This window comes from Diorhabda carinulata, chromosome 5 (assembly GCF_026250575.1).
Source record: "Diorhabda carinulata isolate Delta chromosome 5, icDioCari1.1, whole genome shotgun sequence".
Classification (NCBI taxonomy): Eukaryota; Metazoa; Arthropoda; class Insecta; order Coleoptera; family Chrysomelidae; genus Diorhabda; species Diorhabda carinulata.
In genome coordinates, this window is record NC_079464.1 from 8,914,866 (window position 1) to 8,939,864 (window position 24,999).

General features: G+C 31.4%; 1 protein-coding gene across 2 annotated transcripts in view; it reads right to left on the bottom strand.

The window, feature by feature from the left end:
* Nucleotides 1–24,999, bottom strand: part of LOC130894083 (polypeptide N-acetylgalactosaminyltransferase 2-like) — a 108,830-nt gene that overhangs the window by 37,682 nt on the left and 46,149 nt on the right. For both annotated transcript variants that reach the window (XM_057800659.1, XM_057800657.1), the window contains exon 2: nt 8,435–8,709. In XM_057800659.1, the coding sequence (XP_057656642.1) occupies nt 8,435–8,709 (275 nt within the window). The remainder of the gene's footprint in view (nt 1–8,434; nt 8,710–24,999) is intronic.

Below are 24,999 nucleotides of genomic sequence, written 5' to 3' on the forward strand. Positions count from 1 at the left end.
TTTTCATTTTCTTTTCAACACCCTCATATTAGATTCATGTGTTTGTTCGTAATTCTCTTTTTTGGCTTATTATAAAAAAGTATTTTTCGGAAAATGTTTTTAGAAATATCACTGCAAATTTTCTCTTTATATCGTTTCCCAAACTGGTTCAATAAAATTTTTGACTATAGATATAAGATGTCTATTTGAGAACTACCCAGTACACTGGGGGACTTATTTTTGACAAAGAAAAAACATCGATGCATACAAAATACATATTTGAAGTGCGTCCATGTTCAAATTGAAAAAGTATTTGAAAAATTTATTAAGCGGGTGCAGAAATTGAGTATATCTACCTATTTATTTCGTCGATAAGTTTCTGTATTAGGACAAGATGAGAAGTAAGAACCCTCGTATGATGTAAAATTTGTAAACATTGATCTATATATATACCAACAGGTCTAACAAAACGATAATGAATTGAAATAATTAACCTGGGGCCTGAAATAGGTCCATTGAACCTAACTAATTTTAGTATAATGTGTTAAGTTCACCACAAAGTTGACTCAATAATCAGTAACAGTTTTTAATTATCACCAACATACAAATAAATAATCAAAATACACATGATAAATGTGCTTCAATAATTCGCACTATGAGATCAATTCTAAAATATGGTAAAGTATGTAATGAATTTAAATTGGAAAAATAAAAAGAGACTCGTCAAGTTTTCTAGAAGAAATACAATTTCTCAAACAATTTATTTATCTGTTACTTCAATTTTCTTGTTAACTTGTTATATTTCCGTTTCTAAAAGAGTTCACAATTCTTCATTTAGTAATATAGCATTTTTTAAATGTTTGAATTGGGTAAAGAGAAAAATTCATTTCTAATTGTTTGATTTAAACAATAATAATTAATGCTTCAAAAAGAAATAAAGTTCCTAGTAATTATTATACAGGGCGTTTAAAAGAGGAGTTTCAGTTCCTAGGATAGATAGAAAATTGAGAAACAGCTTGGTAAAATTTTTTAAGCTCATTCGTATTCAAGATAAGGGTGTCGAAGAGAAAAAATATTTACGTTTTTTTCACGATTTAGCCGAAACTATTGACAACATTGTGTAATTAAATTTCATACGAATTTTGTTTTTTAAACTGTGTTTCATAAAGGATGCTAATTACATGCTTCGTAGCAAGTAGTATTGAATATAACTTTTTAAAGGTTAGATTCATAAATCAAAATTTCAAGTGAACTCAAGCATCAATTAATTTTATATTAAAACGGCTCGATACGGTGTAAGGCAGGGGTCTGCAACCTATGACCCGTGGGTCACCGAGTGACCCATTTGGTAATTTCAAGTTCCAGAAATAAAGTATAAGATATACAAAAATGTTTTTCTCTTTTCTGAAAAATTTTTGTCGCAATGTTAGGAACGTATCAAATTTGAAACCAGTATAACATAAAAATCTATGAAATCGGAATGCAGCGACATTGTCCGAACAAATTGTATCATTTCTGGACACGCGCGTCATTATCTCAGTTATAGTTATAGCACGTGTAGTACCACAATAATAGTGACCTAGTGAAACAAAACATAAAGAAAAAAAGAGATTATTTCAAGATGTGTGGACAGAAATGTATGGGTATATCGAAAATGGTGACAAATTGATACGTACTTTATGTACAGATATAATTCCCACCAGGATTTATAATATTGAGCGACACTTTTCTTCAAAACTTAAAGATGTGAGTGAAATGGCAAATGAAGATAAATCTAAATACATTGCTAAACGCATATTAAATTTTGGAAAGCAAGATAAATTCTTGTAGAGTTTTGTTACCAGCTCTTAGCATTTGTACCAACAGGAAATCATTTACAGTCGACGAGTTTATGAAAAACGCATCCATAAATTGTTCCGTACACTTATTTATTGACTTCGCAAATAAGAAACAAATAATTGAGAGAATCAAAGAAATGTCATTGTCAGCTAGAAAAGTCCAGCGTCTGGTTGTAGATATGGCCAAGAATATTGATGAACAGTTGACGAAAGTAGCGGCATAAATAGTATTGGTAGGATTGCAATCAATATTAGATTTGCATCAATAAATAGCTCGAATGTCAATTATGCGTTCTGGCTTCAATGAATGACACCACCAAAAGCACTGATATTTTTCGTCAAATACAAGAGTTTAAAAATTTAAAAAATGTACTAAATTTTTCATAACAACTGACGGTCCTATAAGTATGAGATGAAAAACTGTTGGATTTGTAAAACTAATGTAAAATGAACTTGTCCGTTCACTTTTATCGTTTCATTGTATCATAAATGAAAAAAATTTATTTGCAAAGGCATCTACATAACTTAAGGATGTAATGGAAAAAGATCGTAAACATGATAATAGCGCGATCAGCATTAATTCACGGGCGCTTTGAAGCTTTTTTGGAGGAAATTGAATCGAAATATGGAGATATGTTATTACACTCTGGAAGCCGGAACAAAGTTCTTACTTGATTTGTAGAGGGTTTTGTTGATATACAAATATTTTTTCACGATATCGGTGAAAATGATCTCAAACTCAATGATAAATAATGGTTTTAAAGATTTTTGTACTTAACAGTCATAATGAATCAACGTACGACTCAAAGGAAATAATCAAACAATTTTGAAAATGTATGAGGAATGGAAGCGTTTTACTTCAAAATAGATATTATTTGAAACTGTCCAAAATATCCTAGCCCTTTGTGTTTAAATCAAGATGGCAAAGGTTTGGGGATAGTATGAGTGCAATGGCATCTCTCTTTTTACCTTTTTCAATATTCAAATATATATGAACACTATTTACACATTACGAAGTTTATGAAGACTGATAACTTTTGGTTTCCACCACAAGCATCACTTGGTTTGAACACCAGAAAAAGTTAAGTTGTTATAATAGGTGTACTTACAAGTTATTAAAAGTAACGGTCCATATAACTATTTTTAATAACTTGCGAGTGCTCCGTTAAATCAGACGTCATTGACCCCAACTACCCTACTGCGTTGAAGATTCAAATCCCTATTAGAATAAGTTCGGAGTGTTTTTCCTCAATATAAAGGGTATTTTCCCGAGACCAGAATGGTGTCGATTCATGTACAACTTATACAAAATGTTGTTTTGTCTAAATATATTTAATTCTTAAGGAAATTTGGTGTTTCATGACAAGGCCATATGAATATTTTACAAAATTCTAAACGTCAGTCCGGATCATATACTGGGAGTTTCAGAACAGGTTGAACCTTGTATGGGGCAGTTTTCCTTACCACAAACGACTAACGTTTTGTTGTGAGGCTCTTTCTGTTGTAGTTGACGAGGATTGTCTTCTAATGACAGCAAAATATCAATTCCGCATCGTCTCCTATTTCTGGTCCTCCTGCTTTCCGTTTTATTAAATTTTTCAACAATTCTGCTTATTGTGCTTCTAACAATTAGATTTTTTTCAAAATGGTGACTTTTAAATAAAGCTTAGATGCCTCTTTATGTCTATCGCCGTTACCTATTATCACTAGAATTTCTTTCCTTTCTCTATCGGTTAAAGGGTCAATTAATAGAATGGTATGTGCTTACTAGATAATTTCAAGTTTCATTTTTTTTGTGTAGCTTTTTTTCATGAATTTAGAATAAAATTTTGTTTTTTATTAATTCCCTCAGTTTTTCCTTAAGTGGCGTGTTTTTAAATTTTTTTTACATAATAAACGTAATACCTTTTAAAAATTTTGCGTATCATTTTATTATATCTCTACATCTATTCATATTGCGAGTGAAATTATTAAATTGTTGTGTAATATGTCTGTTTATACTGTAAATAATTTGATTTTGATACTTCATTACTAATATCTTAGAAAGTTAAATCATTTCAAATTGATTTGAAATAAATGAATCATTTATATTTGAAATGAGTCCTTCCACTTTTGTAATCAGTTTTGATATTACAGTGATTGTTCACCAGATTATTTACCAACATTCCTCAGAAGATTATCAAGTACATATAAAAAATATTGGGAAATGTAAGATATACTCAAATAGATGCAGGCGATATGATTTAATTTTGAAATTTCCATTTCATATAATCTAAGTATACTTTCAAATCGACATGATTTCATGATGATATATTTATAGAAATTATATATCGACTCTCTTGAACTAAAAACAAACTTGGATGCTAACAGCTTTATTACTATAATTGATTTATTACTACATCTAGAGTAAAATATTCCATACAAGTGAACGAAAATATTTTTTTGCCACCAATTTCTAAATTAATTCGTGATTCTTACGAAACGATTTTCATTTAATACTAGAGTGATAGCATCAGTGCGTAGAAATCAGTGGACCTTTCACTATAATAAAACCAACTTCGTGGTGTTGTTGAAATATGTTTATACAGAGGTCGACATAAGTCAAGCAACAAATTTGCATTGAGAGAAAAAATGCAGCATCGAAATGAATTTATGAAAATAAACTATAAAAGGATTCGAAAAAGGGTTACTGTAAGTGTTAAAATTGATGCCCTTATTGATTGATGCATTTACAGCAATGTTCTAAACGGAGAGGCAGATGCAGCTAATGAAGAGTTTGAAATTCTTCTCCAATTGCACTTTGGAGGTCGAGAAGGGTGCGTCGTCCACTTGTATATACTCGGTCCTTGGGAAGACCCCTCAGTAAGAAATCAGAGGGTGTTACATGACCGTTCAGGCCAACGGATCCTCGTCTGCCTATCCGCCCTCCAAAATGAACATTACGCACAACTTACGTAGAATGCGGCGAAACTTCATCCTGCATGGAATGACGGATGTTTGCGAGTATTGGATCGTTGTCCATTTGCCCACGTAAATTTTCGAGCATTTCCAGGTAACTTTCGGCCGTCACGTAACCTTCAAAAAAGTACGGACTCACAAGAACTCCCGCATGGATACCTATTCACACATACACACCCCAGGCAGCTTTAATTCTTCTTCAATGAAGACGTGAGGATGCAGTACACGCATTGACTGCACCGTTCAGCTTGAAGATTGCTTCATTCGAGTACAAAAAGAGAATGGTGACTGTATTCGAGGGTATCACTCGCAAAATTATCCTCGTGCGTGGAGAAGACGCAGACGGTAAACTCGATAATGCATACGATTCAGCATTCATCATCAAGAACGATCGAAGTTATCTCGATAGCCGCACAACAGATTAATTCGGCTGCTCAATTAAAGCCATTGCCACTGTTTTCATATTTTCGTTAGTTGTTACAGATAGCGGTCGTTCAGAACGAGACGCGTCGGCAACAGAGCCCATTTTGAAGAATTTCTTCTGATATATCTTCTACACCGTTGAACGATTTGGTAACAGCGAGTTTGAAAATTGTTGTTGGAATTCCATAAACATATTTTCGTAATCCAAGTTCGTAACAAAAAACTTTCTTGAAGAGTGAACTTGTAACGGTCTACGCGTCTACTGGACTAGCACCTATTATCATGACACAGACAGAACGGTCATAAGGCATAGTAGCTTTGTTTAAAAAAAATATAAAACCTTGTACACTGAAACGTTAAACTTATTTAACCAAATATTCAAATCAGAGCTATATCAGCATTTTTTTTTGATAAAATAAGGTTACGTGCACATCTCACGGATAGCTGGACACAAATAGACAACAAACTCGAATGCGACTCAAAATGAATTAATCAGAAAGATATCACAAGCTAAAGCGAAAAAGAAAATGAATAATTTATAATGTTACTTTAAATGAAATTTTTAATTACTTTCTCATAATGAATATTATTATTTTAATAGGTAAATGTCGTAATTGGTTATTTAAATATTTCTGAAAGTATATATTTATAAATACGTCATTTTCTTTTAGATTAAAATTTGTCAGCCGATTGTTAATATGCTTTAATGATAAATAAAAAAAAAAACAGCTAGCAGTTAATCTAGGAAAACTTCAGATGATGCATTTAAATAGGCAATAGATGCTTTCGCCTAGCTTCTCAATAACTTTCAAAGTATCAGCTGACAGTTTTTTCAACAAGATACAGCGAGCTGACCTATACATTTATCCAGAGTAGTATAAGCTATCAATGGGTAAATTTTTATTTTTATTTTGTTATCGAGTGCATGAGGGGCTATCACCCCACTGATCCATTGCTGATGTTCTTGAGGTTCTTTGATACAACTCTCAGATACATAATACCATTCAATTCAATAAAAAGAATGTTGAAAGAACAGCTGATTCAATGGGAAAGAATATGAATAGAAGTGAATTTCAAATGAAAACCAAGAATAAGTCCGAAAAATTATGACGAATCTATACACCCCAGGTAGATTCTCCAAATTCTGTATGCAAGATAGTGTTTATTTTTAATATTTTGGTGGAAGTCAATGCTTCACGGTGTTTTCGTGATATAATTATTTTTTGTATGTAAATGCATGATAATAAATTGAAATTTGAATAGATAAAAATGAATAAAAACTTTATTGTTGATAAAAATGTATTAACCTCGACAAATAAGCATCTAAAATGTTTACTTATCCTTGGAATTATTCATACTTCATGATGACATGTATTGGTTTCTAAAGATGTAAGCGTTGATAAGTAATTGAAAAGATTAGTAAGAAATTAAAACAAACTATTAGGACTTCTATACATGTAAGGGCTCTCCGGAAACTATGATCTGGGTTCACCTAACTGCTGATTCCAGCTTCTAACCCAGAACGAGGTTTTTATCAGCATTTATGAACATCGCATTCAGAGGAAATTTGAAATTTAAAACTCACACAAATCTTTTTATTTTTATCACCCCAGTTTCGTGCGTTAATTTATAACTTCAATTTTTTTCTGTGTTCATAGAACTTAATTGGGTTGTGTCATTTATTTTAGGTGTTTTAATTTACAACAAATTTCTTTGTCAATGAGCTGTTTTTATGTTAAGAAGACTACAAAAATCGCAACCATCAAAGTAGAATTGATAATTTTCAAAGCTCAAAAACTCATATCCGCTTATTGACTCAAAATATACTGATCTGGAGAATATCCTATCTTCTGGCATGACCAGATTTTTACGTTCAATTTCTGAACGACAGTCAACAGTTCAACTCGATCATATTTTCCCAAAACTCCTGTAGTCAAGATGCTGCTAGCTTTGAAAAGTATATTCTTCTAGCTATAAGCACAAAATCGAAGATCACTTCTTCCAACACTAAAAAAATCTGGTCCTCGATTAGGATCAGCAGATAGTTATCTATCAGATCCAGGATTATAGTTCCGTTACATATTGGAATTATACATACTGAATTTAAATGACGGAAGAAGGCCATGGTGTGTATCTAGGTAGTCTTTAATCTATGAAATTTATAGATACAATTCAGCATTCAACATGAAGTATTTTGTAGTTTACAAATATTTTCTATGTATTGTTCAAAGAGAATTGAATTTTGTAAATATCATACACAGCAAAGCGAGGGTGGTTTTGAAATAAATAAATTTGCGTACATAGATATTTATAATATTGGTTTTTGATTTGGTTTCAGTTTCACCTTACTTTAAAACTCTATCAAAGGTCTCGAGTTCAAAACTACTTCACTTATTAGATTCAGTACACCATGGTTTTTGTTTTCTACATCTTCCTATCACCATTTAGTATTATTCATTCTAGAAATGTCTAACAATATCACCACACTAATTTGAAGGTAACTCCAATTCAGTTTACACAATTTGATTCTGATTATTTATAAGGAGTGGAAATCAAAATTAAGCTGATTAGATGACACTTACGATACTTTTGAAGAAACGACCGAAAAAAAAAGTTTTTACTATCACGACTAAGCGACTTAGCTATTGTTGCAGAAAAACAGTGAAGTTGCATAAGAATTGATTGTCCCATTCTACAAAGCGACAAACGCTTATTTTACGTATTGCGGAGCTCCTTGAAATTAAACGAGATTATGGTGGCAAATAAAATGAAAAATTCACAGTAAAGTTACTTTTTCTCTATCCTTTTCCTAAGGCTAAATTTTAAACATAACACCGAATAAATTATAGTTTAAAAAACTGAAAAAGTGGAAAATAATTCTTGGCATAATCATAAAGTTACTGACGAGAAACTAATGTAAAAACATGGGTTGCTTTGTACGACATTTTTAAACTAAATTAGCGTTTTGGGACCGTTTTTAAGATAGTTACATTAATTTTCACATCAGTAATTATATTATTATAACTAGAATTATTTTTTATTCAATTTGATATTAAAAGAGTATTTTTCAGTGTATTTCATTTTTTGCTTTTAAGTTCTATTTGCTTTTTCAAAATCGTCTTTAATATGTCAAGATGTGTTGATGGGTGCATCTTGGTAGCCGTTGGAAAGTCAGTTAGAAACATACGAACATACTGGTAAAATTAATAAAAACACGTAAAAAAAGCAATACTCACATGGCATTCCGAGTATCTGGTACTTCTCTATTACTCGATAAATTATCACTGGCTTGTTGATTAAATTTGTTTCTACCATACGGGTCTTCGCCTTTACGTAGCCGACCTTTGGAAACGTAAGCGCTTTCGTCGAAATAGTTCCATGCCAATCGACCGTCGGTTGTTTCCAAACTTTGAAGCGCCATCGGTACACCTGGACCAATGGCGTTGTCTTCTTGTTGGATATACGACGACATCGTCAGGCCCTCTTTCAGCCTCAAGGCCTTATTTTCACCCTGTAATCAAAAATTTTATGAAGTAGTCATTATTAATGGAACCCAGAAAAATTGGTAATTAGTTCAAGCAAATTAGTCAAACACTAATAATAAATTCTTCCTTTTTATGAAGGTGGTCCAACTTAATGAAAAAACAAATGTTTTGAAAAATCTTATATTTTTTTAAATCACTTTCTCCTTTATTATACACTCTTTCCAGCGATATTCAAGATTTCAAGTTCGATAAGTTTTTCAAAAAAGAGTTGACTTCAAAATAACCATTAACTACCCATCGTTGACAAATCTGTATCCACTGAGTCAAGGTTTTGGAACAGAAAAAGTAATCCAAAGGGATCTAAATCTGGTGAATAGGTTGCGTGGAGTTACAATTCAAACTGGGACAAAGGACAAAAATGGTTATATACCAGAAATGAAAAAACATTTTTCTAAGCCTATGAATCAAATAGTTTCGTTAGCACTTTATAATGGGTATGTATCCAATAATGCAATTTTTTACTATGTTTTGCATAATAGTTTGTCACCTTTTCAGGAACGGGTATGTTAAAATCTTCTATTTTTTCCCATAATTTAGCATATTTTCCGACATTTCACTTCCCATGGGTTTTTTTTTTGTTGATTTGGTCTGCTCACGTGGTTTTTATGTTGTTTACCGTTTGAAACTTTTATTTTAATGCCTATCTTCAACAAGACCTACTTTTCACCTCCCTAATTTACCTTCTATTTCATTTCTTATTAATAGTTTTCCGAAACGTTCTTTCCATATCTACATTATTTAATTTGGTTTCCACATTATCTTACATTTTAAGGTAACTGTTGTTGTTTGATAACCTCTTTGCTATTTGCAATTACATTCCTGTTATTTTCTTTCCTTAATGCTCCAATTCTTATTATTTCCTACTTGGGTATATTTTTAACCTTCCATTAGGCGCGCGGGTATTTCTAACGTATTTGGTCGCGCAAATTTTATATGAATACTTCTTTTCTCCACTTTTAATTTAACATTTTTTCAAGTAAAAAAAAATAATTATTTTATATGTACAATGTGTAAAATTTTAATTAGGTTATCGACAGAACTAGGTTTAAAGTTACATTATTTATTCAAAATATTTTACAAACTTATAAAATTAATCGGAGTAATCACCCTCTTCAATTTCTTTATTATAACATTTATTACAAATCATATTTGTATGGAGTTTTATACATAAATGATTTCCACATTTTTTACAATATGTAGACACTGACGTTTTCTTATTTTCTACATAGCATGGTTCGCATCGCTTTCTTTTACTTGGTCCAGGTGTTGCCTCTTGAACTTCTTGTTGTGTTTCCAAGGTTTTGTAATTTTTGAGCAAATCTTTGGTTTGTCGTGGAAGACTTTTTATTTGGGCCCTCACTTTTAGTTGTTCATCTAGCAAGGCTAGTCCTAATTTTTTCAAATATTCTCTTTTTGTCACAAACGTATTTTTGTTTCCAAGAAATATCACCCGCGAGTTGATTCCAGCTACGTTCAGTAAATGGTAAAAAATTACCATAGGCCACCTCTTAGTTGATCTAGCAACATTCTAAGTAGCACAAAGTTTGTCGACCACATCAACGCAGGATTTTGTGTTGTTATAAAATGATATTATTTCTGGCTTTTTTGAAGCATCTTCTTCCACTTCGTTCGACGCCACATGCAAACTGGAAATAAGGACTACGGTTTTTCCTTTTTTCGGGACATATGAAACTAACGTTTCATTTTTTGTATAAACAAATAAACACTTAACAGCAATGAACTTTACGTTTGAATAATTACAAAACGTCGAAATGAACGAGAACTTATCCCAACTAAATCTGAATATAAACTGCCGCTTTTGGTCGCGCTGTATCAAGCAGATACAAATCCGGCGGTCGGACGGGTTTAGGGTGGCCAGGGGTTGTAAAAGTGAAATCAGCCGATTGTACTTCTAGGAAAGGCTTCGAGATACATCTGCCGAGAACTACTGCAAATTTCCATTTTCTAGAGCTATTCCATAAATAAATATTTAGCAAAAAGTTAGCCATGTATCTCGTAGATACACGCGCGACTAATGGAAGGTTAATCAAATCAGACCTTACTGGTCTCCTTCCTTTCTTTGTTAATTCCTCATGAAAGCATTTTGTTTGACATATTCCTTGTTCCATTTTGTTCTACCCGTAACTATGGTTTTTCAAGATAATCAAAAGAAATTTTAAATCGAAGTCATGAACTTGATTGTTTCTTTATCTGTCCAGCTGAAGCCTTGTTTTATCAATGGCCGACATTTTTGCCTTTTTGCTATACATATTTGCTCGACGCTCAATTAAAATATCTCCCTGACACTGTTTTTGCATGAATGTGAGTTAACGTGGAAGTCTTCATGTACACAGCTTTCTTATGGACCATTTTTCAGACAATCGATATACCACACTTTTTAGAATATATACCAAGTATACTTTGCATCTATGATAATCCAGTACCAGTTTGCAAATTTTTTACACCCTCACATCATTTGGTCGACCATTGCGATGTTTGTCTTGGTCGCTCTAACTCTGCTACCCAATATTTTACTAATGTAAGCGATGAAGGAGACTCACGTGGAGTACAGTTTTTTAAATTGGTTGATCTGTTGCCTTACAAATGAAAATATTATATCACACAGATCTCCCATTTTCTCCGCTTCCACAAATTTACTAAAAACTGTCAACTGTCAAATAGATACTTAACAATATAGTGTCTTAAAACTTAAAATATATAAATTGTGTACTTTTCTATACAGTGATAATTTTAAATCACTACCACTATTTCCAGGAATAGTAATAAATAATAAACATTTGTTTGAATATTTAATTCGAGCGAGCTTTTGAGTAGTATTGGGTAATCACGGAACCTTCCTCGCAGCAAGCTTTTTCATAATATGTATCTTTCCGTGAGAAAGTGTAAACCTTTGAAAAGTAATCTTCCATGAAACTGCCACGTATATTATGTAATTAGGTTTGTTTCTACTTTTTATAAAATATTACACTCTCCACTGGGAAACCGCGAATAGCTTTGTAACCTCACGATCATATTTTGAAATACTATATTTTCTGCATTGAAAATGAGAATAAAATCGTTTTCACTTCGTCACATTGCTAAGAGATCTTGTTATTTTTCTTTAACTTCTTCAAAAATTTCCATTCTATTGAATTCATTTTTCAAATAAATTGTAATAAGAAGACCTGAATCTTTTGACACACAGAGTCGAGAAAGTAACGGAGATTAATGATTTGGAAGTTTATTGGCGAAATTATTTTCCTCACTAACATGGCACAACTGTTCTCTATTGCCAAGTGAAGTTTGTGCTCTGTCATTGTTTAAAGTAGATACTCCACTTTGAAGGTCATATCGAGTGTTTTGCGATTCTTACGCTGAATAAAAATACTGAACGAATCAACTGTATTGGATTATAATTGATATTTGTATTCAGTAGGGTTGAAAATGTATTTTCCTACGTCCTTTTATGAAAATAATAGATTGCACACTCATTTTTACCTAAGAAAGTAGCTTATTTCACACATGTACTAAAAAATAACAAAACATGCATGTATTGACATGCTCCTTTTCTTAATATATTTTAAACAAAGAAGTTCCAAGAAGAAACATTGAACATAGTGTTGAACGAAATGCTGAACAACGTACTGACACTGCACAACCCAAAAAAAATAATGCAAGTTTGTGTAGTTCATCTATACAGCAACAGATATGTTAGGGATACCACCAATAATGCAACATTACAAAATCCTCTGCAATTTAGTAATTGTTAATTTACATTTAACTTTTATAACTTCTCAGAAAAAAAGTAAAACAAAATCATTAATATTATTATTTAGTTCTTGTTGGGTATCTAATTATTGTTCTATTGGTGCTTTTTCTGTTCTTTAGTTATAAAATTTTTCATAATCATTATTTTCGTTTTCATCATCTCTACTATTACAGAATAAAAAATATTTTGTAGGATTTTTCAACTTTTCAGGTCACGTGTTTATAACTTTTCAAAACATATGTTATATTGTTTGATTGACTTTCTTATTTAAAAAATACATTTTTTGAAGAATTTTTTACGTGGTCGTAGGAAAAATAGTGTACAGAACTCGTTGGAAAGTGTATTTCGCAGACATAACTCGACCTCCTGAACGACCACCTATAAGGTGGTATGAAAGCTGGTCCTCAGCATCCCAACTACTCCTGGCAAACCCTTGATGAAAATACAGGACCTAGTCCTAACGTAAGAAGAAGAAGATATTCCATTTTGGAATGATTTTCGCCCATCTTTTGTATGAAAAATTTAGTATTTCTTTTAGTTACAAAATTATTATGTAATGTTGATCGCTCGGAACACTCTGTATAATAGCTAATATCCAATTACTACCTACCCTTCTACGACGGCCACCGCTTGAACCATTAACCTTGACCGTTCATCTATGTCGTGCTTTCAATCTATTTTTTGATATAATATTATCATCCATTACTATCCGGAAGAGAAAGTGAAGCAGTTGTTCAACGTTGATAGTTAGCAAATTATTATTCAGGCGATGTTTGCTTAAGAATTAAACTTAAATCATCCCTTTCACTATGAAACGTCCGTTATGTGAATTTCGTCTCAATACGTATGCTTTGTCTAATTATAGAATAAATCATAATCGTGGGCGTAACAAGAATTTTCTAGTTTTAATTGGTAATATGATGTGTGGGAAAATTATAACAAAAGAATATGATTGCGAAAATGTAAGCTTCACTGTAAAATTTGGCCGCTTTCGATTTAATTGATGGCTGGTACATATTTATGATATAGAACAACCAAAGAAAAATTATTATTTATGATTAACAGATTTTTATTTTCTAGGAAAGTGATTTATTCATTACTATAACGATGCAAGGTTTCAATGCCAAGTCATATTTTGATAATAAAAAACGCAATAGGTCGAAACGTCAATTTTTTACAATTTCAGAAAGTGATTTTTAATTTAAAAAGACCTAAAATCAGGATAATTAACGATTTGTAGAAGTTTTGCACACACAACTATCTCAACATTGTGAATTGGATTGTGCTCAAGGGCATTTTTTTTTGTGGAACATTTTGTGGAAGATTTGCAGGAGCCGGAGCAGAATACTTTCACAGTTCCGTAGCTCTAATATATTCATAATAATTCGTAATGTTGAAACCATTCTCAAGGAGCCAACCATAATTTGATGTCCTCTAATTTGTTACTGGATTGATCGCTGTTCTAAACTGGGCTTTGACGAAGGATTCTTGTAAACGCTGTGCAGTATCTCAAATTAATTGAATTGCGTATTGCTTTGTGTGTATTGCTCATACAAAATATCTAAAAAGTGACATACAAACGTTGTCAAATATGCGAAAGAATTTAATTCTTCAATTGACATTTTGTTTTATGGAACAAGTTTTTTTTTATTATAAAGGCAACAGAGTGTCGTAGTTAGTCAATAAATAGCTGGCATTGCTGAAGTTAATGGCTTGTGTAATATTTTCACAAGAGTATGAATTGGTATGATATATATTCTTATATCTGTATAATTTCTTTTCAGCATAAAGGAACTCGGTGATTTTTGTTAGCTATAAAATAAATTATTTATAAACAGTTAAATATTCATTGTACAATGCTCATTATACATTCATGTACAGGAATAATTTATTTCGAAAGTGTAAATAGTTTCTTAACATAATTATCAAAGTTGGCCGAGTAAATTATTTTAAAATTGATCCAACTTTCTTCTCTGCAGCATATCAACTTTTTAAAAAACTTTGATTTCTAAACTTTGATACTGCGTTTTCAGAAATAGAGAATCAAAAACTTCCTTACTAAACTTTTTCATCGTAAAAGTCAGAAAAAAGTTTCTTTGCCTCAATTTATAGTTTGAGTGTAAAATGCTTTGAGAATTTTGGACTAGTTTCATTTTATCTAGAATTGGTAGGAAAATACATCATTAAAGTTTTGTAATATATTGGAAATAAATGTCATTTTATTGTCTAGTACCTTCGGCAATATAAAGATAAAAACTGTTTTTAGCTAGAACTAGACTAGAACGAAGTTGGTGGGTATGAGAAAGAAAAGAGGTATTTCTCTTTTCTACAAATTGTAAAATGCATAACTATTAAGTAGCACATAATTAATTATTTCAAACTACAGTGTAACTACTAATAATTTGAACGGATTCAATAATTTCTTTGCTTGTGGATAGTTGAACGTAAAAAATATTATTATTCAATTAGAAAATATTGCTAGCTTCAATCACTTAATGAAACAGGAGAAAATAGTACTCGTATATTATGAAACTAATGGAAATAGCTCAACTTGTCTCACGAGTACCCAATATATAAACTTTTACTATACCTAACTGTGCAAATTTAAAGAATACAAGTAAAGTAACTTAATAATCACTTTCACGGTTAGTGAAACTAAAGAAAGACTACAGTATCCTATCCCTGAATGATAGCGAATTCTAATTCTAAAAACAATTCCTCTAAATAAATTTACTTTTTTCCTCCTAGACTTAAAAATGTGACATTATCTCTGACAAAAAATCTCATACTAAGTTATAAGCATTTAAAGCTGCAAAATCAGAACTTATATTGGAATATATTTTCTAAATTATACATTCCAACATTATGAATTATCAATGGAATGGAAACAAATGTCCATGTAGTGTGTTTGGCTAGACCAGGTGCGGCTCATGCCGAATGGTTAACAATCCGTAACTTTTACAGGGCTAAAGATAACAAAATTTTTCAATTGATTTCCCTCTAGGGAGGTATGAAGATTTTTAGATCGTTGTACATGCCATAAAGAGACATTCTGAAGAAAATTATGATAAATTGTAATTATTTATTGAAAATACTAATAGGAGATATTTTGATTTCCCACCCATATTATGTGATATTCCTCTAAACAGTCGCAGAGACATGTGCAGGATGAAGCCCCTCCTCATAAACTAAATGATGTAAAAAAAACATCAACATTTTTCCTTGGTTAGTCGGAGGGGTTTATTTACATGGCCCCCAGGTTTCCCTGATATAAATACAATGGATTTATTCTTTTGAGGATATCTTGAAAGAAACAACAAAGGGGCAAGGATCATGGAAGAACATTGCAAATGTAAAAAATGGAAGGAGTTACTACAAGGAACCAAAGAAGTTATTTTCAACTCTTTTTGGGACTGGGAAATATACAATAAATAAAATATTCATCTAAAAACCATCAAAACACAATACAAAGAGAGAAGCTACAAGGAAAAAAATTAATGGTGACCAGCTGATACTAAATCAACAATTAACAACAAAATATAATGCCATTAAATTACAAAAAAATAGAGGACATAAAAAAACTATCGTGGTATCTCCCAACCTTTAAAAAAATGGTATTCGGAGCTGGTTCTACTGAAAAAGATCGTACAGAAGAAGGATTGACCCTATAGATACCGAAAATACAGATGGTGAAGAGGAGAATATAGATGTAGAAGATGGATAATAATTTTTGGTGGTTTTCACAGAATGTATTTATTTGAAAGTCCTTATGCCAAATATTTTTGAAAAATATCTTTGTTTAAAACGCTGTTTAATTATTCACATATTTTGCAAAGTATGACACAAAAATTCATATTTTCACACTTTTGGCAAAATATTGTACAATCGTAGATTAATAAGTCTGATTTCACGATTTGGATGAAATATTATATATAAATATATAAATTTTCTCTAAATTTTGTAAATGTAGCTTAGACATCTTATTGCACAATCATCAATTCAAACAAACAATATAATTTCCACTATATTTTTCGCACACATACATACTCAATGTATATGATATATCTAAAATCAGTTCTGTTTATATACATAACTTCCTTTTTCACTAAAATTGATTAAATTTCTTCTAATTACGGAAAAAAATATTCACAATAAACAATATTAGTATACAATGTAGCATATTTGTGTCAATTATTCTATCATTTCAAATATTCTGGGATTGTTATTAAATTCAAATTCAGTTTCTAATAAACAACAATCAAAATATGCATATTTTCGTTCCGTCCTGCTAGATACCTCGACAGGAGTGAACAACGAAGACTGATAATTTTTATATGTAATATATATAATTATATTTTATTATCTGATATTTTAGATTGGATGGGAAATTAATTCCTTGAACAGTAATACTGTTTGTATTATTACCAGAATTATCCCTAAGTTTTTTAACAATGTGCAAGACGAATATAGGTAATTTTAATATCAGTATTAATGATTTCGAAGTATAGTTAAAAAAAAGCATTGATTATTTGTGGACTGGGAAAATCACCAATCACCCAAAGAAGGGCTAGGACAAGATAAATCAAACGTAGTTTAGCTGAGTTTAGTTTAAAAACGAAGAACAAGAAAGCTAAAAGCACAGAAAGAGATGAATCTGATTTTGATGGATCTGATATAAGCTTTCAAGAGAGTTCAACTTTTGAAATGAACAGCCGATGTTAATCCAGAAAATATTAAAGACGGTTCGTTTATTTTAGTGATGTTCCCTAAGAAAAAAAATACTATTTACTATGTAGAAAAAGTTGTGGGTTGTTTATATAACTGATGTTGAAATGATTCTTCCTGAACCTAAGCCTCCAACAGTTTGTACTTCCAGAACATCAAAACTTTCCACTTTTTCAGTTAATTTTTTCTAATTTCACTGTTCAATGGTTTTTATTATCTTATTAATTAACAACAACCTTAATCCACACCAAAGATTTAAAAATTTAAGATAACTAATTTACGTAGAAAATGAAGCAAATTTATGGTTTATTATTAGAGGAAAAGAAGGTTTCGTTTTACTTAAGAAAAGCTATCTAATTTTTGTTGACTATAAGAAAAGTATTTTATTTTTGTTTAATAGAAGTCGAATCTTCATTTTTGTGTTTAATTTCATTGCTAATAAAAGAAATTTGATTTATATGTGTGGTTTTAATCGTACGTACGAAACTACCCCACAGCGAGGGTACGTCAATACTGTATATAGGTGCCCTGTTGTTGGGGCAGATTCTTACATTTTCCGGATTTAGTTTAAATCATAATTATGATTGAAATATCAGTTGAAATCATCTAACATTTTTTTATATGAATCTCAGATAGCTGTACTATAAATTTAAGTTGTCAGGTGATTGATTCATGGAAAAATAAAAAAAATAAAATGTGGAGACCGTACGAAGGGTCGAGGTGAACTGTTTGGAAGAAAATTTTCAGTGGGCTCATTGGGAAATAGTAATAAAATTTCAATTATGCTGGACATTGATAAAAGATTTATATTCCATGACGTAGTCTCACTTGAAATATTGAAATTCATATATTTATAGGTTCACATGATCAAATAAATAGAGCAATAAGATTTATTAATAAAACTCCACAACACAGACTGAGTTAAACAGTGAATTTTCTGGACTTTGATCATATATAATATTTCCTTGTTCTAGTATTAATCAAATGGTAACTTTGCAGTTACATTGTTTTATATAACTCAAAAAATGACTGTTAAATTGATGAATATATAAACAATGAATAGTGTATTATTTACGAGACAACTTAACCAGAGCATACATACTATACCATTTTCTGCTTTGTGAATTGTGGGTATTGTATATACTTAGTCAAATTAACGGTTTACGGTTGACAGTTTCAATATTATAATCGTAAACTGTTCTTGTTGTATGGTCAAAGAATTGGGATCCTCAACTTGGTTTAATAATATTTATCTTTCTGATATAATCGACTTCTATCATAGAGAGATGAATGCACATTAGAAGTGCGGAGTTGAAAAGAAGTGTGATTTCATGAGTAAATGTGGTAGACCAGTGGCCAGAAAAGTGCGGCTTAAGAGCCACATGTGGCTCTTTAGCTCCTCAAGTGCGGCTTTGGCGCAAATATTTACGTAAGATGCAATAATATTCCCATTCAAAGAAACTTGTATCGTATTCTGTTAAAATTAATTTTCATCTATAAATCGAAAACATGTGTAATTTTATCTTAAAAGATAGTTAGGGAAAGGAAGCTTAATTTTTCCGATGTAGAACAAGTGATATACATTCGAGAAGAAATTATCCAATTTGCTCAGGACTTTAAAAGGTTGTTCCAATTTCCGACCCTGTTGAAGCATTCCTAAGAAAATAACTCCTGTATTGATAAACAGCACTTTAAAACAATAATTTTAAATATGAGGGAAGCATTTCTCAGCAGGTTACAGAAATTTGAAAACAGCAGAGCTACTTTAGTATTTGTCAAAAATCCTCTAAATGTTACAATAACCGAGTTAAAATTTTCTCCTTTCCAAACTGATATTGGTACCTTTGAAATACAATTGGTGGATTTTAAAACAAGGAGATATGGCACTTTAAATACGAATGTCTTTATGTTGAAATATTGGATGAGAAAGAATTTGATCTTAGTCCAAAACACAAGTGGTTTGCTTTGAATGACCTGGAGAAGGAAGACATAATCATTTTCAACGATTGGTTGACAGCTGAAAAAGTTCACGCAAACAATCTTTTTAAAACATGAAAATTATCAAGACTAAAATGAGCATTCGTCTTATTGGTGAGAACTTGGAATCATGCCAAATCATGCCTGACCTACTCAAACTTTCCAAGGAGATTCAAGCACATTGTTTTCATTAATTATTGTATATTTATTAAGTATGAAATTTAGTTTTATTTAGTGTAATTAAGCTAACTAAACAAGCAGTTTTTTTAAATTACTTTATTTTGGCTCTTGGGCTAAGTTAATAAGTACTACACACGAAAATGTTAAAAAAAGGTGTTGCAAGATCGATGTGTGGCTATTAAACAAATGGTGGAAGATAGTGGTGTCTCGTACCATGTGGTAAATGGTACGAGAATACTTACGGTCGAACAAAATTTTTCTGATGGGTACCACGAATTACAATAGATGTATACAAGTGTGCAGTGTTCTCTTAACGCAGTATAAACAAGACAGAGAGAATCTTGAAAAATTAAAAATAATGGATGAGACGTGTTCATGTGTACTATATCACTATTATGTGAAGACCAGAATGCACAGTGGGGAGATAAACGTTGTTCTACGTAACCTTTACCTAGGAAGGTTCTTCTAACCACATTTTGGGGTGTTGAAGATGTAATTTTAGTAGATTACCTGCAAAAGGTAGCCACAATGAAAAGTGCTTATTATGCCAATATAGAGGAGAAAAAAATGCCAGGGAATAGTTGCCGAAAGTTATTCTATTTCATCAGGATAAGGCACCCAATCATGGATCCACCTTTGCAATAGTTGCAATAGTTTAGGTGGGCTCCGAATTAGACAAGCATTCGCTTCATTTGGCCTCCAGCGACTATCAGCTGTTTCGAAAACTCAATGAACATTTAAATACGTGGCAAACGAAAAATTTGTGATGTTATGATTGTTAAGAGCAGAATTATTTTTTAACTAATTATTTCAACAATCGAAATGTGAAAAAATCGATTTTAAACAATTAAAAATGAAAATTAAGATAACATTATTTAAATCATAATTTTATCTGGACAACAAAATAGCAAAAAAGAATTCGCAGGCGTATTGAATTTCTCTATTTGTTTAAAACAAATAACGTAAAAAATTCATAATCTATGTTAATTATTGCCATTTATCGCAGGTTCTTGATCATATGAAGTATATATATATCAAAAGGGCTCCACAAAGTTTAAAATTTATAGGCCAATTATTTACACCTTTATATGGGATTATTTATAACAATGGATATTATAAAAAGATTTGTTTCCTAGTGCGCACATGTCGAGTTGTGCACTCTCGTTGTATGTGCAGTCAAAATATTCGCAGACCGCGGACCTGTTTCTCTCTTAGGGTTTTGATGTTTTTAATCACGTAGTATTACTAATCTAAGTGCGTAAAAATTGTTAGTTGTCTGTAGTATTCCTTAACAATGAATGGAATAACTAGTTTTTTTAATGGACCAAAAATAGCAAAATGAGTTGAAGAACCTGAACAACGCACGTCGCTTCCAATAGAAACATATGGAGTCACCTTAGCCTACGTCCTCCAGTATTTCTGCTTAGATTAGTAACGACACAAAAGAAGATGATGAGCAGAGGCCAGACTGTTGCAGCTTAGAGCAAAAAATGACATTTGTTAAAAATACAGTTTCCTTATTGTACCGGGTGTCCTAATAAGAATGGCTCTCGGCCATATCTCTGAGTTTGCATAGATAGATTAAGTAGAACTGGACTTACAGGCGTTTTTTCATAATAAAGCTCCCGCTTCCCCCACCTCCTATTTGGAGAGATAGATTAAAACTTGTAAAATCAAATATACGCCGAATTTCTTGAAGAATACGAAAATCATAGTTTAAATGCATCTTAATTAGACAAAATTTGTAAATTATTAATTTTATAATATTTGATATTTAATTACGTCCTCTGGCGGTGGGCCTACAACTCTGTAAATAATTTCCAGGTTTTTCTCGAGGTCACTTTTGTTATAATTTTTTTCCCGAAGCTGTACTATATACGGTTCCCGCGATATAGCCGAGAGCCATTCTTATTGGGACACCCGGTACATAACAAAGAACTTAGCTGTGAGGTATGCCGAAATTTTGGCTATCTAGGTGTAGTAAAAAGATGTGGTATGAAAATGACCAAGCAATGGATTTGCTGTGGTATTAGTAGTTTTGGAAAAACCCGGGCCCAGCAACGAACAGCTGCTTTAAGGAAAAAAATGTATGATCACAAAGACAGTGTTGCACATTTAGCGGCTTTGAAAATTGTTACAGTCTCAAGAAGAAACTTTACAAAACGTATGTTTTAAAAAAAAAAAGAGAAAGAAGTTGCAACGAGAATTTTTCGAACTGCTCATAAGGCTGCGATACAGAATCAATCTTTTTATGATTTTGATTCGAAAATCGATATTCAAAAGGTTAATGGACTGAATATGGAACCGCATTCTTAATTCAAACAAGGCTTGTGTGAATATTATCAATTATATTAACAGAAATGAGGAAGCACGTTTTGCAGGAAATGATCAGATCAACAAATAAATTTGCAATCATTATTGATGAATCGACCACTTTGAAAAAAATCAACTCTTATTTTGTATGCTAAAATTTGCTTGAAAGAAAGGTATGGAATATCCTGTTAATTTATTTGTGGACTTCATTGAACTTGAAAGTGACATCTCTTGGAAGTTATGAGGCTATCATATCTTGTGTTGCTGTGGTTTGTGATGGGGCAGCAGTGATGCTCAGCCAGAAGTCTGATGTGTGCGTTGTTAAAAGACAAGTTTCCCTCTAGCATAGTTTGGGTCTGTTCTAATGACAGGCTTGTGCTTTGTGTAAACGATGTTGCGAAGAAAATGGACAATATCAATCGCTTTAAAGCATTTATTGCTAAGCTATATCTTCTGTACCACGCCTCACGCTCCGCCAAAGAATGCCCACATTGGGTAGCTTTAAGCTTTCAAACAGTGTCAGTAATTTTGAAATTCTAGTGAACCACTTTAAAGCAATCAAAGAAGATAAAACACATGATAGTTCAGACAGATCTAAGTACGAAGGTCTGCCCCGAAAACTAACATCGACTGCTTTTGTTTCAAATTTAGCTGTAATGTGTGATGAGCTGTAAGAAATCGTGAAAACAAAACTAAGCATTCCAAAAACTTTAATGCTATTGACAACCGCAGTAAAGATCATTCCAGTATCTTCAAGTGAATATGAGAAAGGGTTTTCTCAGATAAACCTCATCATAACTGAATCCAGGGCGTCCTTGTCATCACAAACTTTCTCCTCACTACTCTGAATCTGAATGGCCCACCACTCACTCGTTTTGACCCTTCAAAGTATGTGGAATCTTGGCCACTTCGTTGACGGCACTCCACTTTTGATACTGACAGCAAGATGAGAAAGAGGAAGCATAAAAAATGAAAATCTCACCAATTTTATAGAATGAAATTTGAAATCTATTTTGGTTCAATACTTGTTGTAGTAAAGCACTGTTTAATCATAAATATTCGTGCCAAAAGGATTGTAAATGCAAAATATTGAGAGGTAATAAGATATTGTTGGTGAAGTATTTTTCTTCCAAAATTTGTTAAATTTTCTAATCATTTAAAAATATCCAACCAAAAAATAAATCTATTTTATTTGCAGCTTATTGGATTGAATAGCAAACAAGTGCACTACAAAATATTTTGAAGTCAGTCTACTTGACCCACATTAAAAATTATTATCACTATGATATAATAAGAAAATTTATACTTTAGCAGTTTTAGTCAATTAAATCGAGAGTGCTAAGATAATTTTTGGTTTCTTTATTCCTTACAGATGGAAGGAAAAGCCTAAAACTTTCGTTTCTATATGTCAATATTTTACTAAAGCGTTCATACAAGGATGCAACTACAACCGATCAAGCATTGGGCGCTATTATTCTATAATAATATTCTATTATAAGCATACGCTCAATTACTTTCAAGTACTAAACACAAAAAGATTTCAAATTTTCTAATAAAATAATATTTAACTAGATGTTATCTAGAAGTTTTATGTTAAATCTTAATATATTAACATTAAGTAGTAGAAATATTTCAAATTATCAATGTTGCACTCTGTATACTTAATTTCATATTTATAATTATTTATTCATAAAAAAGTGATAATAACGTTATGCACTTCTATTAGTTTAATTTCAGATTTACTTTCTAGCGATTGCTTCTGTTATGCATTGCAAAATTAGAAAGAGTTGCAAAAAAGTCATTTAACATGAAAGGGATTACACAATATTTAATAATTATGAACATTAGGAATCATTAATCTAGTCAGTTTATACCGAAGTACAATAGCGCACAGATAAATGCCGTTAATATTATGGTAAAGTGTTTTTTGAGGTCACTTAATTTCACTATGCATATTGCAAGATATATTCGCAAATATTACAAATATCTTGAAACAGTTTTTTTCAGTTCTATCAGGGTATTGGTCACAATCAATTGTTACGACCATAACAATGTTAGTGAAAAATTTGTTACGAAATCAATTGAAAAATGCATTTCTTTACATTGTACAGGTTGTCCCTGTAAAAGTTAGGGATTGTTAACCATTGGACATGAGTCGCCCCTGGCCTTCAGATAGTAGTGTAGAATTTTTATTTAAGTTAAACAAACTCCATGGACATCCATTAAAAATTCATAATGTTCTAATGTATAATTTAGAAAATTTACTTAAATATAAGTTATGATTGCACAACTATAAATGCCTACGAGTATAACATAAAAGAAATTTTTCTATATCACAGGATTATTTTCACGTCATCTACTCAATCCCGAATTTTTTAAATCACGTCTCAGAATACCCTGTGTAACCTTAATAGACATATTGATCGTTGTAAGAAGTTTTTTTTAATAATTGTAGTTTACAGCCGTTGTTTATTTTGTTTAAACTAGTTACAAAATTCTTAGTGGCCCCAGTAAATAATAAAAGAATCAAAAATGTCACCCCATTATTGGCACTAAATGAATTAGTTTCGACTGTTAGCAGTGGCGTTTCTTATTGCTGTATTTAAGTCATGTTATTACTTTATTAATTTGTTTTTTGGATCTAAATTCTAAAGTCTTTATCTTTATCTTTATAAAGACTCAAAGAAAAGCGGAAACGTCAAAATTTATCTTTCTTTTAAAAACTATAAAAAAAAACTAATTTTAAAACAAAAGATACCTGAAATCAAGAACATTTATATATATAACCAGAAATTTTACATCCTGTTCCAAGAATTTGACGAATCGATAATCATTAAAACTATGCCAATTTATATGGAATTAAAAAACTCTTTGTCGATCAATCACTAGCTGAAGTTAAAAAAAAAACAATTAACCATGATATCGAAGCCAAATAAATTAACTTTCACCGAACTGATGAGTTGAATCGTGAAATGGGAATAGCAATTTCCTTTTTTTCATCATATTACTAGTAATAGATTATTCAAGCTAATGATATAAGATTCGTGGTCATTGAAATTGATTATTGGGACAAATAATCATTCCCTTGACCATGAAATAAACAATTATAATATAAGGTATAGTTATTATTTATTTTATAATTTATTCGGATCGTTGAGATTAATTTGAGCACTCGGTGAATTTTTACACGGTTATATTAGCTTGAATACATACGAGGGTTGTCTGAAAAGTTTCCGACCTCCATCTGAAGATGTTAGTATTTATCAATATAAGTTTGGAAATATATTTGCGT